The sequence below is a fragment of the Portunus trituberculatus genome, chromosome 22, assembly GCF_017591435.1.
Source record: "Portunus trituberculatus isolate SZX2019 chromosome 22, ASM1759143v1, whole genome shotgun sequence".
Taxonomy (NCBI): domain Eukaryota; kingdom Metazoa; phylum Arthropoda; class Malacostraca; order Decapoda; family Portunidae; genus Portunus; species Portunus trituberculatus.
In genome coordinates, this window is record NC_059276.1 from 845,155 (window position 1) to 865,696 (window position 20,542).

Here is a 20,542-nt window from a genome sequence, read left to right on the forward strand (position 1 = left end):
GATCTACTCATCCGCAACGGATGCACGACTACGCACGCTTGATCCCGTGCATCATGCTGGGGTCCGTTTGGCTACGGGTGCATTTCGGACATCTCCAATACCTAGCCTTTTAGTGGATGCTGGTTTCTGGCCAGTCGACCTCCAGCGCCAGTCTTCGATGGTACGGTGTTGGTTTCGCACCTACCGTCTTCCCGATTCTGTCCCTTGTCTGTCAATATTGCGGGACTAGCGTTTGCAGGCGTATTTCACTCGATCGAGTCTACCTAAACCTTTGGCCCTCGAGTGGCAAATCTTTTGGCGGACTTATCTATCGAACCCACTCCTGTCCTCTCTTTCCTGCTCCCACGAGTTGGTTATTGGCAGTTTTCTGTTGTGTCATTATGCCCTCCTACCATTGATGGCAAGAAGGATTTTCCACCAGCTCTGTCCCACTCACGGTTTTTAGAAAACATATTTACTCATTCTGATGATATTCCCGTTATTAGTAATGGTTCAAAATCCTACGCAGGCGTTGGGTTTAGTGTGGTTTTCCCCTCTTTTTATCGGTCTGGCATCCTTCCTTCAGTGGCATCCGTTTTTACCGCGGAGCTGTCTGCAATAGTCCAAGCTTTACATATAATTTTTACTCTACAGGTTTCGTCTTTTACAATTTTTAGTGACTGTCCCAGTGCTCTTACTTCTCTCTCTTGCACAATATCCTTTAACCCTTTGGTTTTATCACCCCTGGAGTGGCTATACCTTTTTACACAACGAAGATATCGTGTTGGGTTCTGCTGGGTTTCTGGTCACGTAAGTGTTCCAGGGAATGAACAGGCAGATCGCCTCGCTAAAGAGGCTGCAAGTCGCGCTCCATCTCCTGCCTTTGTTCTTTTCGAGATGTCTTTCCTCTAATTCGTGAGGCAGTTGCAGGAATTTGGCAAAGGAGATGCCTAACGGGGATCGCAACCTCGGAAATGGGAGAGATCACTACTTCCTCTATCCCTCACTGGACATACACCCATGTCCGGGATCGACGTTTACAGACTTTATTGGCGCGACAGCGTATAGGTCACACGTACCTTACACAAAGGTACCTGTTGACCAGGGACCCTCAACCTTACCGTGATGACTGCCTGGTGCCGCTTACCGTACGGCACTTATTGGTAGAGTCCCCTAGTTTGATATAGTTTCGACTCAGCTACCTCTACCGTTGTCGCGGTAGAGATAGCGGTGTCTATTATATCTCAAAGGTCCTTGGACCAGAATGCCTGGCCCAAGGCCATGACGTTTTTAGATTTTTGAGAGAAGCTGGCATTCTCCAAAAATTGTGAATTTTATTTAATTTTATTATATGTATTTTAATGTTTTATGTATTTTATTGTAGATTTTAGTTTTTACTTACCATTAATTTTATCGTTTTTACTTGCTTTTAGTTATTTTACGATTTGTTTTAAACCCTTTTTTTTAAATAGATAGTTTAATGCGGCGCCAAATGACCTCTGCTGTTGTGGCGCCTAACACCAAATCCTCCTCCCTACTCCTGTCTACTCTTTCTGGCTCCCACGAGTTGGTTCTTGGCAGCTTCCGGTTGTTTCAATATGCCCTCCTGCCATGGATGGCAAGAAAGATTTTCTGCCAGCTCTGTCCCACACACGGTTTTTAGAACACTTTTTTTTATCCATTCTGATGACATCCCCGTTTTTACTGATGGTTCCAAATCCGACGCAGGCGTTCTGTTTAGTGTGGTTTTCCCATCTTTTTTTTTTTATCGGTCTGGCAGCCTTCCTTCGGTAGCCTCCGTGTTTACTGCGGAGCTGTCTGCCATAGTCCTAGCTTTACAAATTATTTTTACTCTCCCGGTTTCGTCTTTTTCAATTTTTAGTGACTGTCACAGTGCTTTTAATGCTCTCTTGCACTATCTCCCTTAACCCTTTGGTTACATCAGCCCTGGAGTGGCTATATCTTCTTACCAAACGAGGATATCGTGTTGGGTTCTGTTGGGTCCCTGGTCACGTAGGTGTTCCAGAGAATGAACACGCAGACCGCCTAGCTAAAGAGGCAGCAAGTCGCGCTCCATCTCCTTCCCCTGTTCCGTATCGAGATGTATTTCATGCAATTCGTGTGGCGATTGCAGCAATTTGGCAGAGAATATGGCCAACGGGGGTCGCAACCTCGAAAATTGGAGAGATTACTACTTCCACACTCCCTCAGTGGACTTACACCCATGTCCGGGATCGCCGTCCACAGACTTTATTGGTACGACATCGTATAGGTCACACGTACGTTACCAAAGGTACCTCCTGACCAGGGACCCACAACCTTACTGTGATGACTGCTTGGTGCCGCTCACCGTGCGGCACCTGTTGGTAGAGTGCCCTAGTTTGATCGAATTACGAGCGGTGTCTATTATATCTCAAAGGTCCTTGGACCAGAGTGCTTGGCCCAGGGCCATGACGTTTTTAGATTTTGGGGAGAAGCTGGACTTCTCCCAAAGCTGTGAATTTGATTTGATTATATTATATGTTTTTTTAATGTTTTATTACTTCTATTGTATACTGTAATTTAATTAGTTTTTATTTTAGAATTTTACTTTGTTTTTGTAGTTGTTAATTGCTTTTAGTTTTTTTATATTTTTTTTATTTTACGATGTCTTTTTAATTTAACGATGTCTTTTTAATATATCGTAGCGGCGCCAAATTACCACTGATGTTGCGGCACCTTATTTTAACCCGCCTCTTCAGTGGTCACAGCAGCAGATGGTGGGACACAACACCAGTCACGCCATGTGAAGTATGCCAGGGACGCAGTTACCGAATCCTTGACTGAACATCATTGTTTTGGTTTTCCAGCCACACTCGAGTAACTCTGCAGTTGGTGCTGACCTTATCAGAAGGAAGCCACGGGAATTTGACGGTAAGGTGTCCAGGGAAGCATACAAGGCCCAGTTCGATCTTCTTGCCAAACAGAATGGATGGGACGACCGGCAGCGAGGGGTACAGTTGATCACCAGCTTGAAGGATTCTGCCTTGGAGGTATTGAGCCAATTAATCCCAGAGGAGAAGGGCAGCTATTCCCATTTGGTGCGTGCCCTAGAGCAGAGATACGGGACTAAGTACCAATATGAAGTATATAGGGCAAGGTTCCGCACCAGGATGAGGAATAGAGGTGAATCACTCCAAGCTGTTGCTCAGAAACTAGATGGTACAGCCCACAGAGCGTACCCGAGAGCACTCCCTGACATACTTTTTGTGCTTGTGAGAGACCAGTTTGTTGATACCCTGGACAGCGTGGAGCTCAAGATCCAGGTTAAACAACCACAACCGAAGAACTTGGCTGAGGCACTAGCAAGGGCCCTGGAATTTGAGTCCTATGTACTATCTAGTACATCAAACTCCAGGATGGATGGCAGTTCCAGGTTTCGGTCCCAGAGGACGGCGTTGGGAGAAAGCAATGATTTCAGTGGCAGTTGCTGGAACTGCGCCAGGGTCAGGCACAGAGCCGAGGATTGTTCCTGCAGTAGGACCAGGAGGATCCCCAAGTGCTGGAGCTGTAACAAGCCTGGGCCCATCAAAATGGAGTGTCCCGAGATGGGAGAGCTGAATAAGAAAGCAAGCGCCAGGACAACAAGGGACTTCGAGACTAGAGGAGTTTCGGGAAACTAAGAAAGGCTGGTACTCTGGGGCAACCACCAGCCTGTGAATACCAACTGGCCACACCTTTGACTCTTTACAGGAGAGCTGCCGGGAGTGTGTATGTTGAGGGGTGGATCGATGGCAATACGTGTACCATGGTGGTTGACAGACCATTGTAAGGCCAGATGTTTTACAAGAGCGCTACCTACCAGAGTCTTCGGAGCGGCTGTGCGGTGTAACAGGGCCCTACACTGGACTATAGGGACCTGTGGACATGCAGATTCAGCTGGCAGGAGCTAAGGTAGTTCTGCCAGTCTACGTAGCGGAAATAGAGGAATAGTGCCTGAACTTCTTGACATCCATGGGTTGCTCACTTGACTTGAGAGCCATGCAGCTGGAGGTAAGAGGGAAGGTCGTTCCGAAGGGGCGGCCCAAACATAAGGGAACCACCTTGTCGTGGTGGGGGGGGCTTGCGTGCCCCCGTGACCTGGCGAGCTAGGCTAGAGGGGGCTTAGGCCCCTGCTCTGCCCTTTCGAGGGGGAAAGGGCTACCCATGCTAGTAAGTTCGCCAGTGAGGGGCCAGACTAAATGGTTCCTAAGTAGGCTGCCAGTGGACCAACAGATCCACCCGCTGGAGGGATCGCCCAATAAGGGCCGTCCTGTGCTGGATGGTTGGGTGTCCAGGCTGGGATGCTTTGGGAGGGGGGTCTCAGCTCTGTCGTGGACAAACTTTCGTATCATGTGGGACCTTTTTTTAAAACGACTGGTCCGCATGGGGACGAGTTACCCCGTCCATGGCAGCCAGCGCTGCCTCCCATTGTAGTCCCAGTAGGTGGTTTCCCTTGCCATTGGAGCCATTTTTTTGTGTAACTTTATACATATGGTTAAACACAAAAAGATGTCAGGTTCTCGTGAGGTGGCTGACCTGGCCCACGAGACGTCATCATCAGGTCTGACTGGGAAGGAAGATTCCCTTCCACAAGGGTCTCCCACAGCAGTCTCCTGTTCTGGGAGTTCTTCTGAGGGATGCATTTCTGCTGCATATGACCCTCTTGATGGTAAATGTTAACCCATCATTTTCCTATCACGCCTTGCACTCACATCTCAAGGCGTATGGTACGGTTGTTCGCATTCGACTTGTTTATGATAAGGACTTTCCTTTTAACCGCTGCTATGTGACGTTTATGTCATGTGATGAAGCCCGTTTAGCTTATGAACATGTAGCATCTCTGCCCCTCGCCGGCCATGGCTTTAAAACTGAATTTATCCAGTCACGTAATATTTCAGACAGTGACATAGATTACATCCCAAATGTTTTTGAAAACTACTTAGAGAATTCAGTTCCAGCAATCCGCCAGATCCCACCTCCACGTTGGTTTGTGGCGTACTATAGAAATAGGCTTGGGAATTTCATTCATGCCTCCCGGTACCTGTTCAAAGAAATCGGCACGATTCCTGAGGGGAATCTGATAAAAGTATGGGAAGGGGGTGCTTGTGCGAGCAAAAGATCTTACGCAAGCTGGGATGTTGCAACATCTCCCATGCCCTTCTGACAGCATGTTTGAGACTGTTAAGGCTCATCCCACTTTTAACTATGGCAAAGCAGAAGAGGAAATACTAGCAATGTGACTAAGCTCAGTACAAAAGGTGACTAAGATGAGGAACTCCTCCAACATGGTCCTTCTCACCTTTTTTGGGTCCACCCTTCCTGACCGTGTTAATATCGGTCCTATCAACCTTAGGGTGATGTGTTTTGTTTCTCGCCCTCTTCAGTTCTTCTCATGTTGTGAGTACGGTCACAGAAAAGCTCGTGTAAGGAAGCTTCCCGATGTTGTAATTGCTCTGCACTCGACTCGCATTCAGAGGAGCATTACAATGGTGCAGCTTATTGTTTTCATTGTCGTGATGCTCACCAGGTACGTTCCATGCAATGCCCCAGGTATCGCCTGGAGCAGGACATTCTACAGCTTGCCAATAGTCCGTTTATCAGCCTCGGTAGCGCCCGCCGTGAACTCCTGTACCGCCAGAAGGACGGTACTGGTGCGACATCATATGCTTCATTGGCCGCTCGCTCTTCGGCTGAGTCTGCCGGTCCGAAGACAACTCCTCCTGCTACCTCTCGCTCTGTTGGGGCGAGTGGTCCTGTTTATCTGGCTAACAGGTTTGCCATTTTGGCTGATGACTCGGTTGAATCATCTCTTAGAAGTGACGAGAAAAATACGAACTTGACCAAAGTCACCCATGTAGTAGATGTCCATTTGCCACCTGTATCTCCTAAGCCTTTCAAAGGTCTAACTAAGAGGCAGCGCGGCTCTGCGGAGTCGTTAGTTTTAGCTCAGCATAAGCAGTTTTCTCCAGGTGCTTATAATCGTGAGTCCTCCAGGGACCGCTCTGCTAGGGTAGCTCCAGTAGTTTCTGTCCAGCCTTCTGTGACGCCCTCCGTCTCAGATCGGGCTTCTTATGATGAAGACGGTCTGAGCATGGAGACGTCCGATGATATTGTCACAGCCGTCCCCCGTGGACCAACTGTATCGGAAAGTGCAGTCCTGCCTGATCCTCGTCCTCCGAGGACCAGTATAGTGATGATAGTTCGCATCACCCACCGATAAGCCGAAAGGCTGAGGTACAACGACCCGGCACATCTCAACTCCCGTTGTCTTCTCGTCGTTTGATTATCTCTTGTCAGGTCAGTCACGGGCAGCCTCAAAAGGCTCGGTCGTCCACTGCACCCAAATAGTCGTCTTCAAGCTTCTACAATGGAACTGTAGAGGCCTTCGCGCCTGAGTAGCTCTACAAGAGACTATGATAGGTGATAGTACTTATTCTAATTCTCCTGGATATCGTACCTTTTTTAACACTTCTTTCCCTGACCAGGGCTACCACGGTGGCACAGCTATTCTAGTCCGTCAGGATATACCTGTTATCCCGGTACAACTTAACTCTCCCCTTCAGGTTGTTGCTGTTAAGGTCTTTATGGGACGACTGTACACCATCTGCAGTTTATATCTCCCTCCTCGGCTTCCTGTCTCCAGGGGTGAGCTTGGCGGCCTGTTGTGTCAGCTGACTTCGCCTTTTCTTTTGTTGGGAGATTTTAACGGCCGTCACCCATTGTGGGATGAAGGTGCTGGTAATCCTCGTGGGGTTTTAATCGGTTCTTTTATTGAGGATGAGGGATTGGAGATTTTAAATTCTGGGGATGTTACACATTTCCACACTCGAACTGGGACTTTTACAGCTGTCGATCTTTCTCTTTGTACATCTAATTCTTTACTTGATTTTAATTGGCGAGTCCTACCAGATTTACACGGTAGTGACCACTTTCCGATTCTATTGATATCTGTGAAATCTGAGCCAAAGTCCCGGCCACCACGCTGGGTTTTAGACAAGGCAGATTGGCGTCGATTCACAGACCTTAGCTCTTTTACCCGTCCGCTGGCTGACTTTTCTACTTGTGCTGAAGCTGTTGATTATTTTACCGATTTTTTTTATTTCTTTAGCCCTCCAGACAATCCCTAGGACGTCAGGTCGCTTTACTAAGCGTCCCGTTCCTTGGTGGAACGCAGCATACACTGCAGCGGTAAAAGAGAAACGGGAAGCTTTCTCTCGTCTCCGGCGACATCGTGGAGAACCGCAGTGCCTGGAAGCTTTTCGGCGCTGCCGAGCTCGGGCCCGCCGCGTTTTGAAAGAGGCACAAAAAGCCTCGTGGAAAGCCTATGTCTCTTCCATAAACGTCCGCACCCCTCTTACGGATGTCTATCAACAAAGTCCGGCGAATTGCTGGGAAGTATTCTGCTCCTTCCCCATCAATTTTGTTGTCTGCTGGGCGAACGGTGGCAGACCCTAGGAATGTCGCCGACCTCTTCGTGGAGCACTTTGCCAGTGTTTCCCCAAGGCATCCTGCAGCTCCGGGCGCACGTCACTGCTAGAGAATGGAGTCTTATAATGTCCCTTTCTCTGCTTCTGAGTTGTGGACTGCTTTGTCCCAGTGTCACTACTCTTCTCCTGGGCCAGATGATATACCTTATGCCTTCTTGCGCCACATGTCTGACACTGCTTTTAACTTTCTTTTAAATCTTTATAATATGATTTTGCATACCGGTGACTTAACATCTTCTTGGCTGTGGCAGTGGTTCTCCCATTTCCGAAGTCTGGGAAAGATAATCTTCAGGCTACGAACTACCTTCCTATATCTTTAACGTCCTGTATTTGCAAAGGGTTAGAAAAGATGGTAAATATAAGACTCATGTGGTATTTGGAGAGGGGGAAGTACTTGTCACCGGTACAGTACGGCTTCCGAAAGATGAGGTCTACTACTGATGCTCTTTTATCTCTAGAGTCTTCCATTTGTGAGGCCTTCGCTAATCACCACCATCAAGTAACAGTCTTTTTTGACCTGGAGAAGGCCTACGACACGGCTTGGTGTCATGGCATTTTACAGTATTTGTTTAACTTTGGCCTTCGTGGCCACCTTCCTATTTTTATCCAGCAGTTTTTATCCAGACGTTTTTTTACGGGTTCGAGTTCGGAGTTTTCTCTCCGATGCTACAGCTTTAAATGACGGTGTCCCACAGGGAAGTATTCTTAGTGTTACGCTATTCGCAGTTGCAATAAATGGTGTTATAGATACTCTACCGGATGGCATTCACAGCTCTTTATATGTGGACGACTTGTGCATCTCTTTTGCTGCTTCTAGGATGTCACTGATTTAGCGCAAGCTCCAACTGGCGATCAATAAGGTGTCCAGTTAGGCCAACATGAATGGTTTTCGATTATACACCTCGAAGACCGTAGCCATGCATTTTTGTCGCAACCGTGGTGTCTATCCAGACCCGGATTTATACCTCGCTAATAGACGCCTCTCATGCGTGGAGGCGACTCGATATCTTGGCGTTTTATTTGACAACCGTCTCACCTGGGTTCCCTATGTTCGCTCTCTTAAGGCGTCTTGTCAGCAGGCACTATCCTTTCTTCGGGATTTAAGTCATACCTCTTGGGGTGTGGACAGGGACACGTTGCTGTTGCTTCACCGTACACTCATACTTCCAAAGCTGGAATACGGCTGTGAGATCTACTCATCCGGAACAGATGCACGACTACGCTCGCTTGACCCCGTGCATCATGCTGGGGTCTGCTTGGCTACGGGTGCATTTCGGACATCTCCAATACCTAGCCTTCTAGTGGATGTTGGTTTCTTGCTGCTCAACCTCCGGCGCAAATATTTGATACTCCGGTGTTGGTTTCGCACACACCGTCTGCCAGATTTTGTCCCCTGTGTGTCAATGTTGTGGGACTCGCGCTCGCAGGCGTATGTCACTCGACCGAGTCTCCCTAAACCTTTTGGCCTACGTGTTGCAAATCTCATGGCAGAGTTATCTATCGACCCCACTCCTGTGTACTCTTTCCGTCTCCAGCGATTTGGTTATTGGCAGCTTCCTGTTACCTCATTTTGCCCTGCCATGGATGGCAAGAAGGATTTTCTGCCAGCTCTGTCCCACACACGGTTTTTAGAACACTTTTTTATGCATTCTGATGATATCACTGTTTTTACTGATGGCTCCAAATCCGACGCAGTGGTTTTCCCCTCTTTTTATCGGTCTTGCAGCCTTCCTTCAGTGGCATCCGTTTTAACTGCGGAGCTGTCTGCCATAGTCGTAACTTTACAAATAATTTTTACTCTACCGGTTTCGTCTTTTACAATTTTTAGTGACTGTCGCAGTTCTCTTACTTCTCTCTCTTGTACTATATCCTTTAACCCTTTGGTTTTATCAGCCTTGGAGTGGCTATACCTTTTTTACACAACGAGGATATCGTGTTGGGTTCTGTTGGGTCCCTGGTCACGTTGGTGTTCCAGGGAATGAACACGCACATCGCTTCGCTAAAGAGGCAGCAAGTCGCACTCCATCTCCTGCGTCTGTTCCGTTTCGAAATGTCTTTCCTCTAATTCGTGAGGCAGTTGCAGCAATTTGGCAGAGGAGATGTCTAACAGGGGTCGCAACCTCGAAAATGGGAGAGATCACTATTTCCTCTATCTCTCACTGGACATACACCCATGTTCGAGATAGACGTTTACATACTTTATTGGTGCGACTTCGTATAGGTCACACGTACCTTACACAGAGGGACTTGTTGACCAGGGACCCTCAACCTTACTGTGATGACTGCCTGGTGCCGCTTACCGTGCGGCACGTTTTGGTAGAGTGCCCTAGTTTGATAGAGTTACGACACCGCTACCTCTACCGCTGTCGCGGTAGAGATAGCGGTGTGTATTATATCTCAAAGGTCCTTGGACCAGGGTGTCTGGCCCAAGGCCATGACGTTTTTAGATTTTTGGGAGAAGCTGGCCTTCTCCCAAAGCTGTGACTTTTATTTAATTTTATTATATGTATTTTAATGTTTTATGTATTTTATTGTAGCTCTTTGTTTTTAATTACCATTATTTTTATCGTTCTTACTTGTTTTAGTTATTTTACGATTTGTTTTATACCCTTTTGGTTTTAATTAAATAGTTTCATGCGGCGCCATATGACCTATGCTGTTGCGGCGCCTAACACCAAATCCTCCTCCTCCTCCTCGCCCTCTTCAGTGTTTCTCATGTTTTTCGTACGGTCACGGCAAAAGCTCCTGTAAGGAAACTCTTCGATATGGTAATTGCTCTGCACTAGATTCACACTCTGAAGAGTATTGCAATGCTGCTGCTTGCTCTTTCCATTGCCGTGATGCTCACCAGGTACATTCCAGACAATGCCCCAGGTATCGCCTGGAGCAGGACATTTTACAGCTTGCTAACACAGTTTTTCAGAGTAGGTAGCGCCCACCGCGAACTACTGTACCGCCAGAAGGACGGTACTGGTGCGACATCCTTTGCTTCATTGACCGCTCGCTCTTCAGCTGAGTCTGCCGGTCCGAAGACGACAACTCATTATACCTCTCGCTCTAGTGGGGCGGGTGGTCCTGTTCATTTGGCCAATAGGTTTGCCCTTTTGTCCGACGACTCAGTTGAGTCACCTGCAAGAAGCGACGAGAATAATACAAACTTGACCAAACAAACCCATGTAGTGGATGTCCATTTGCCTCATGTATCGCCTAGGCCTTTGCGGTGCCAAACGCCACCGCGGCTCTGCAGAGTCGTTGGTTTTAGCTCAACCTAAGCAGTCTAAGGTTTCTCCCGGTGCACATAATCGTTAGTCCTCCAGAGACCACTCTACTAGGGTAGCTCCAGTAGTTTCTGTTCAGCCTCCTGCGACACCCTCTGTCTCAGATCGGGCTTCTTGTGATGAAGACGGTTTTTACATGGAGACGTTCGATGATATTGTCACAACAACCCTCGTGGACCTGCTGTGTCAAAAAGTGCAGTCCAGCCTGACCTTCGTCCTCCAATGACCAGTAGGAGTGATGATGGTTCGCATCACTCACCGGTAGGCCAAAAGGCTGCGGTCCAACGACATCTCAACTCCCGGTGTCTACTCGTTGGTTAATTATTTCTAGTCAGGAGAGTCACGGGCAGCCCCTTCAAAAGGCACACCCGTCCACTGCACCTAGATAATCATCTTCAAGCTTCTACAGTGGAACTGTAGAGGCCTTCGCGCCTCGTGAGGAGAACTCCGAGCTTTATTGTCAGAGTTCTCTCCTGCCTGTGTAGCTCTACAAGAGACTATGGTAGGTGATAGTACTTATTCTAGTCCTCCTGGCTATCGTGCCTTTTTTAGCACTCCTTTTCCTGACCAGAGCCACCACGGTAGCACAGCTATCCTAGTCTGTCAAGACATTACTATTGTCCCCATGGAACTCAACTATCCTCTTCAGGTGGTTGCTGTTGAGGTTTTTATGGGACGATCCTACACTATTTGCAGTTTATATCTCCATCCTCGGGTTCCTGTCTCCACGGGTGAGCTTGACGGCTTGGCGCGTCAGCTGACTCCGCCTTTCCTTTTATTGGGAGATTTTAATGGCCGTCACCTATTGTGGGATGAAGGTGCTAGTAATCCTCGTAAGGTTTTAATCGGGTCTTTTATTGAGGATGAAGGATTAAAGGTTTTAAATTCTGGGGATGTTACACATTTCCACAGTCCTACTGGGACTTTTACAGCTGTTGATATATTTTATATCTCTAGTTTTAATTCTTTCCTTGATTTTAATTGGCGGGTCCTACCTGATTTACACGGTAGTGACCACTTTCCGATTTTATTGGAATCTGTGAACTCTGAGCCACAGTCCCAGCCCATCACGCTGGGTTTTAGAGAAGGCAGATTGGCCTTGATTCACAGACCTCAGCTCTTTTATCCGTCCGTTGGCTGACTTTTCTACTCGTGCTGAGGCTGTTAATTATTTTACTGATTTTATACGGTCAGCATCACTTCAGACAATTGCTTGGACGTCCGGTCGCTTTACTAAGCGTCCCGTTCCTTGTTGGAACGCAGCATGCACTAGAGTTGTGAAAGAAAAACGGGCAGCCTTCTCTTGTCTCCGGCGACATCGTGGGGACCCGCAGTGCCTGGAAGCTTTTCGGCGCTGCCGAGCTCGGTCCCGCCGCGTTTTGAAAGAGGCACAAAGAGCCTCTTGGAAAGCTTACGTATCTTCCATTTATGCCCGCACCCTTCTTACGGATGTCTTTACCAAAGTCCGCCGAATTGCTTGGAAGTATTCTGCTTCCCCCCCACCGGTTTTGTTATTTGCAGGGTGAACGGTGGCAGACCCTAATACTATCGCCGACCTCTTCGCGGAGCACTTTGCCAATATTTTCCGCAAGGATCCTGCAGCCCCGGGCTCACTTTACCGCCAGAGAATTGAATCTCTCGGCATAAATTTTTCTTCTTCTGGAGGGGAGTCCTATAATATCCTCTTTTCTGCCACCGAGTTGCAGACTTCTTTGTCCCAGTGTCATGACTCTTCTCCTGGTCCAGACGACATTATTTATGCCTTTTTGCGTCACATGTCTGACCGGGCTTTTATCTTTTTATTAAATGTATATAATATGATTTGGCATACCGGTGACTTTCCATCTTCTTTGGCTGTGGCAGTGGTTATCCCATTTCCGAAGCCTATGAAAGATCATCTCCAGGCTACGAATTACCATCTAATATCTTTGACGTCTTGTATTTGTAAAGTCTTCGAAAAGATGGTAAATGTAAGACTCATGCGGTACTAAGAGAGGGGGAAGTACTTGTCATCGGTACAGTACGGCTTCCGAAAGATGAGGTCTACTACGGATTTGTGAGGCCTTCGCTAATCACCGCAACCAGGTTACTGTATTTTTTTACCTGGAGAAGGCCTACGACACAGCTTAGCGTTCACAGCTCCTTATATGTGGACGACTTGTGCATCTCTTTTGCTGCTTCTAGGATGTCACTGATTGAGCGCAAGCTCCAGCTGGCGATCAATAGGGTGTCCAGTTAGGCCAACGTGAACGGTTTTCGGTTCTCCACCTCCAAGACCGTAGCCATACATTTTTGTCGCAACCGTGGTGTCAATCCAGACCATGATTTATACCTCGCCAATAGACGCCTCTCATGCGTGGAGGCGACTCTATATCTTTTATTTGACAACCGTCTCAACTGGGTTCCCCATTTCCGTTCTCTTAAGGCGTGTTGTCGGCAGGCATTATCCCTTCTTCGGGTTTTAAGTCACACCTCTTGGAGTGTGGACAGGGACAAGTTGCTGCTGCTTCACCGCACACTCATACTTCCCAAGCTGGATTACGGCTGTGAGATCTACTCATCCGCAACGGATGCACGACTACGCACGCTTAAGCCTATGCATCAAGCTGGGGGACCGCTTGGCTACAGGTGCATTTCGGACATCTCCAATACCTACCTTCTAGTGGATGCTGGTTTTTGGCCGCTCGACCTCCGGCGCCAGTCTTCGATGCTCCGGTGTTGGTTTCGCACCCACCGTCTTCCCGATTCTGTCCCTTGTCTGTCAATGCTGCGGGACTCGCTTTCGCAGGCGTATGTCACTCGACCAAGTCTACCTAAACCTTTTGGCCTTTGAGTGGCAAACCTCATGTTGGATTTGTCCATCGACCCCACACCTGTCTACTCTTTCCGGCTTCCACGAGTTGGTTCTTGGTAGCTTCCGGTTGTTTCAATATGCCTTCCTGCCATGGATGGCAAGAAGAATTTTCTGCTTTTAGAACACCTTTTTATCGATTATGATGACATCCCCGTTTTTACTGATGGTTCCAAATCCGACGCAGGCGTTGGGTTTAGTGTGGTTTTCCCCTCTTTTTATCGGTCTGGCAGCTTTCCTTCAGTAGCCTCCGTCTTTACTGCGGAGTTGTCTGCCATAGCCCTAGCTTTACAGATTATTTTTACTCTCCTGGTTTTGTGTTTTATAAATTTTAGTGACTTTCGCAGTGCTCTTACTGCTTTCTCTTCTTTTATTTCCCTTCACCCTTTGGTTTTATCAGCCCTGGAGTGGCTATATCTTCTTACCAATTGAGGATATCGTGTTGGGTTCTGTTGGGTCCCTGGTCACGTAGGGGTTCCAGTGAATGAACACGCAGACCGGCTAGCTAAAGAGGCAGCAAGTCGCGCTCCATCTCCTTCCCCTGTTCCGTTTCGAGATGTCTTTCCTCTAATTCGTGAGGCAGTTCCAGCAATTTGGCAGAGAAGATGGCAAACGGGGGTCACAACATCGAAAATGGGAGATATCACTACTTCCTCTATCCCTCACTTGACATACACCCCATGTCCGGGATCTTAGGGCACAGACTTTTTTGTGGCGACGGCGTATAGGTCACACGTACCTTACGCAGAGGTCCTCCTGACCAGGGACCCTTAACCTTATTGTGATGACTGCTTGGTGCCGCTCACTGTGCGGTACCTGTTGGTAGAGTGCCCTTATTTGCCTCCGAGTTGCGGACTGTTTTGTCCCAGTGTCATGACTCTTCTCCTGGTCTACACAACATTCCTTATGCCTTTTTGCGTCACATGTCTGACCGGGCTTGTAACTTTTTATCAAATGTATATTATATGATTTGGCATACCGGTGACTTTCCATCTTCTTGGGCTGTGGCAGTGGTTCTCCCATTTCCGAAACCTGGGAAAGATCATCTCCAGGCTACGAATTACCGTCCTATATCTTTGACGTCTTCTATTTGTAAAGTGTTAGAAAAGATGGTAAATGTAAAACTCATGTGGTACTTGGAGAGGGGGAAGTACTTGTCATCGGTACAGTATGGCTTCCGAAAGATGAGGTCTACTACTGATGCTCTTTTATCCCTCTAGTCTTCTATTTGTGAAGCCTTTGCTAAGCACCACCACCAGGTTACTGTATTTTTTTACCTGGAGAAGGCCTATGACACCGCTTGGTGTCATGAGATTTTACGTTGCCTGTTTAATTTTGGTCTCCGTGGCCACCTTCCTATTTTTATCCAGTAGTTTTTATCCAGACGTCTTTTACGGGTTCGGGTTGGAAATGTTCTCTCGGAGGCTAGTGCTTTAGATGATGGTGTCCCACAGGGAATTATTCTTAGTGTTACTTTATTTGCTGTCGCCATAAATGGTGTTATAGATACTCTACCAGATGGCATTCACAGCTCCTTATATGTTGATGATTTATGTATTTCTTTTGGTGCTGCTAGGATGTCACTGAATGAGCGAAACCTCCAACTGGCAATCAATAGGGTGTCCAGTTCGGCCAACATAATTGATTTTCGTTTTCCCTCCTCAAATTCCGTGTCCATGCATTTTTTTCATAATCGAGGCGACTCGATATCTTGGCCTTTTATTTGACAACCGTCTCACCTGGGTTCCCCATTTCCGTTCTCTTAAGGCATCTTGTCGGCAGGCATTATCCCTTTTTTGGGTTTTAAGTCACACCTCTTGGGGGACGGACAGGGACACGTTGCTGCTGATTCAACGTACACTTATACTTCCCAAACTGGAATACGGCTGTCAGATCTACTCATCCGCAACGAATGGACGACTACGCACGCTTGACCCCGTGCATCATGCTGGGCTCAGCTTGGATACGGGTGCATTTCGAACATCTCCAATACCTAGCCTTCTAGTGCGTGCTGGTTTCTGGCCGCTCGACCTCCGGCGCCAGTCCTCGATGCTGCGATGTTGGTTTCGCACCCACCGTCTTCCCGATTCTGTCCTTGTCTGTCAATATTGCAGGACTTTCGTTCGCAGTCGTATGATCATTCGACCGAGTCTACCTAACCCTTTTGGCCTTCGAGTGGCAAATCTTATGGCGGACTTATCTATCGATCCTACTCCTGTCTACTCTTTCCGGCTCTTACGCCATGGATGGCAAGAAGAATTTTCTGCCAGCTCTGTCCCACACACGATATTTAGAACACTTTTTTATCCATTCTGATGATATCCCCGTTTATACTGATGATTCCAAATCCGACGCAGGCGTTGGGTTTAGTTTTGTTGGTGTGGCAGCCTTCCTTCAGTGGCGTCCGCTTTTACTGCGGAACTGTCTGCCATAGTCCTAGCCCTACAGATAACTTTTACTCCTCCTATTTCGTCTTTTACAATTTTTAGTGACTGTCGCAGTGCTCTTACTGCTCTCTCTTGCACTGTCTCCTTTAATCCTTTTGTTTTATCAGCGCTGGAGTGGCTATATCTTCTTACCAAACGAGATTTGGGTTTCTGTTAGGTCCCTAGTCACGTTGGTGTTCCAGGGAATGAACACGCAGACCGCCTCGCTATAGATTCAGCAAGTCGCGCTCCATCTCCTGCTCCTGTTCTGTTTCGAGATGTATTTCCTCTAATTCGTGAGGTAGTTGCAGCAATTTGGCAGAGGAGATGGCTAACGGGGGTCAGAACCTCGAAAATGGGAGAGATCAATACTTCCTCTATCCCTCACTGGACATACACCCTATGTCCGGGATCGTAGGACTTTATTGGCGCGACTGCGTATAGGTCAGACGTACCTTACGCAGAGGTTCCACCTGACCAGGGACCCTCAACCTTATTGTGATGACTGCTTGGTGCCGCTCACCGTGCGGCACCTGTTGGTAGAGTGCCCTAGTTTGATCGAGTTACGACATTGCTACTTCTACCGCGTGTCTGGCCCTTGGCCATGATGTATTCGTTTTTTTGGGAGAGGCTGGCCTTCTCCCTTATTTGTGAATTTTATAATCTTATTTATGTATTTTAATGTTTTATATAGTTTCAGTTTTTTTTTTTTTATATATAGTTTTTTAGCAATCTTTAATTCTATTGTTTATAACTGCTTTTAATTATTTTATAAATTTTTGTCGGCGGCGCCAAATTACCTTAGCCGTTACGGCGCCTTATATAAAATCCATCCATCGATCCCCATTTCCGTTCTCTTAGGGCGTCTTGTCGGCAGGCATTATCCCTTCTTAGGGTTTTAAGTCACACCTCTTGGGGTGCGGACAGGAACACTTTGCTGCTGCTTCACCATACACTAATCCTTCCAAATCTGGAATACGGTTGTGATATCTACTCCTCTGCAACAGGTGCACGACTACGCACGCTTGACTCCGTGCATCATGCAGGGGTCCGCTTGGGTACGGGTGCATTTCAGACATTTCCAATACCTAGCCTACTAGTGGATGCTGGTTTCTGGCCGCTCGACCACCGGCGCCAGTCTTCGATGCTCCGGTGTTGGTTTCGCACCCACCGTCTTCCTGATTTTTTCCCCTGTCTGTCAATATTGTGGGACTCGCGTTCGCAGGTTTATGTCACTCGACCGAGTCTACCTGAACCTTTTGGCCTTCGAGTGAGAAACATTTTGATGGAATTGTCTATTGATCCCATCCTGTTTACTCTTTCCGGCTACCTCGAGTTGGTTATTGGCAGCTGCCGTTTGTCTCAATATGCCCTCCTGCCATAGATGGCAAGAAGAATTTTCTACTAACTTTGTTCCACACACGGTTTTTAGAACATTTTTCTTTCTATTCTGATGATGTCCCTGTTTTTATTGAAGGCTCCAAATCCGACGCAGTCGTCGGCTTTAGTGTGGTTTATCCCTCTTTTTATCGGTCTGGCAGTCTTTCTTCAGTGGCATCCGTTTTTACTGCGGAGCTCTCAGCCATATTCCTAGCTCTACAGATAATTTTTACTCTTCCGGTTTCGTATTTTACAATTATGTGTGACTCTCGCAGTGCTCTTACTGCTCTCTTCTTTTTATTTCCCTTCGCCCATTGGTTTTATCAGCCCTGGAGTGGCTCTATCTACTCACTAGAAGAGGATATCGTGTTGGGTTCTGTTGGGTCCCTATTCACGTTGGTGTTCCAGGGAATGAACTCGCAGACCCCCTCGCTAAAGAGGCAGCAAGTCGCGCTCCATCTCCTTCCCCTGTTCCGTTTCGAGACGTATTTCCTCTAATTCGTGAGGCAGTTGCAGCAATTTGGCAGAGAAGATGGCTAACGAGGGTCGCAACCTCGAAAATGGGGAAGATCACTACTTCCTCTATCCCTCACTGGAAATACACCCATATTCGGGATCGCAGTGCACAGACTTTATTGACGCGACTGCGTATAGGTCACACGTACCTTACACAAAGGTACCTACTGACCAGGGACCCTCAACCTTACTGTGATGACTGCTTGGTGCCGCTCATCGTGCGGCACTTGTTGGTAGAGTGCCCTAGTTTGATAGAGTTACGACACCGCTACCTTTACCGCTGTCGCGGTAGAGATAGCGGTGTCTATTATATCTCTAAGGTCCTTGGACCAGAGTGTGTGGCCCAGGGCCATGCCGTTTTTAGGTTTTTGGGAGAAGCCTTCTCCCAAAGCTCTGAATTTTATTATGATTTTATTATATATATTTTAATGTTTTATTGAGTCTTATTTTCTTTTTTAGTTTTTAGCTACTGCCTTGTTTTTAACTGTTTTAGTTAGTTTTTAACTATTCTGACATTTAAAATTAATGAAGCGGCGCCATATGACCTTGGATGTTGCGGTGCCTGTTTTAAAATTAATACATCCATCTATCAATACCTTTCTCCCCATATGGCTAATTCTTTACAAATATTTTAGGGAACATGCTCATCAAGTGGGCTTTTTTCTTGTGATTTGTTGCCCTTGGCTAGTATCACTCGTGCATAAATCTTTGTATATATATATATATATATATATATATATATATATATATATATATATATATATATATATATATATATATATATATATATATATATATATATATATATATATATATATATATATATATATATATATATATATATATATATATATATATATATATATATATATATATATATATATATATAGTATTTGGGTAATTTGAGGAGCAGCACATCTGGCAATATGACACACAAAATATAGATTGACCCAAATTCTAACGGAAATATAGTTCCAATTCTTATTAATTTTCTACTTAACCTTGACACGAAAAAATAATTTTCCAGACTGGAGAACCAAATAGAGCAAAACCTGTGTAACGTGACGCCTGGCCGCCTGTACCTCCTCCCTGCTCACTTCAATCACCTAGTGAGAAACCTCACCCTGCCTGCATCCATGTTCTCCAATAAAGTCTTTTCTGACATGTAAGGAATAACATCTTTTAGCGACTTGGCTTGATCCACCAGATCGATGACACTGCATGAAATAACAACGATTTTGTAAATCTTGATCTCTCTCTTATGCTGTTTATTCACGATTGTCCTAAAAAAAAGCATGGATTTATTTCGTGGCTAGCATACTTACCATAGTGGTTGTATTAGCTCAATATTCTTTAATTGAGAATAGCATCAAGAAACTTAGTCTGACTTTTTGGTCTGATCCAGAGAAGTCTACTCATGTTTATAATAGAGCAGTTGATTTTACCATTAGTTTTTTTTTCTGTTGATTTCGTTTGTTTTGGTCATATTGCTATTAAATTTTGCTTATATCTTTTGTATTTAGTTTATTATAGAATAAAATAACAAAGTTAAATTTCTGCCTTATTGATTTTAATAATGATTATGGTATATTAGCGTTCTTTATAAAGAATACGGGATTTATATTTGATATGCATTGCTAAATAATAAATAAAGAGTACATATAATTTTCTCCCTGAATAACAAATGGTATATAATAAAAAAAAAAATTTAATCTGTGGGATCCATATATAAGAAAGAATGACAATACAATTGATTAATTTATGATAAAATTATAAATGAATAAAATTACAATTGATCTGAATATGCCTAGCATTTTCCTAATTTTCAGAAAACAGGGTTTTGTTGTTGTATAGTTGTTCCAATTAATTGTGTGTATATCTTTGATGTATTTCTAGAATATAATAAAAATAAATTATTATATCCTAATTGTGTATCTTTGAGTTGCACTTACCACTATACTACCAAAAAAAAAAAAAGATTTAAGAATTGCCATTTATTATAATTTGAAGATAATTTTTGGATGTCAAAATAACTGATATGGAGATAATCCGTACATTTTTTTTATAAAGAAATAAAAAAAAAATACATAGAGAGTAGCTCAATATTTGACATGTATTTCTTGCCTATAGTCTTACTTTGAATATAGTGTTTTGCCTGCATTTCTGACTTTGGTGCATAAAACGCTGGAATTCACCAAAATAACCAACTTTTGACATACGAGTATTTAAGTTCTTTAGACAAATAGTGTGTTTTGCCTGCATTACATAGTTTTGGTGCATAAAACGCTAAAATACATCAAAATAACCATTTTTTACATATTTAAGTTCCCTAGACAAATAGTGTGTTTTGACTGCATTTCATAGTTTTGATGCATAAAACGATGGAATACACCAAAATTACCCATTTTTTAAAATATTTAAGTTCCTTAGACAAATAGTGTGATTTACCTGCATTTTTGTGTTTTGGGGCATAAAAAGCTGAAAACTACTAGAATAACACCATATTGTTAATTTCACTTTGGTTTCTCTATATTAGCTTGTTTTCATCAATTTTATCGTTTTGAAACAAAATTATGTAAAATGACGAAAGAGCAAAATTTTCAA

General features: G+C 45.4%; 1 protein-coding gene across 2 annotated transcripts in view; it reads left to right on the forward strand.

The window, feature by feature from the left end:
• LOC123507353 overlaps nt 1-19,751 on the forward strand; it is a 146,852-nt gene extending 127,101 nt beyond the window's left edge. For both annotated transcript variants that reach the window (XM_045260136.1, XM_045260137.1), the window contains one exon: nt 18,966-19,751. In XM_045260136.1, coding sequence (XP_045116071.1) covers nt 18,966-19,107 — 142 coding nt within the window. In that variant the 3' untranslated portion in view covers nt 19,108-19,751. The remainder of the gene's footprint in view (nt 1-18,965) is intronic.
• Nucleotides 19,752-20,542: the final 791 nt, after the last annotated feature.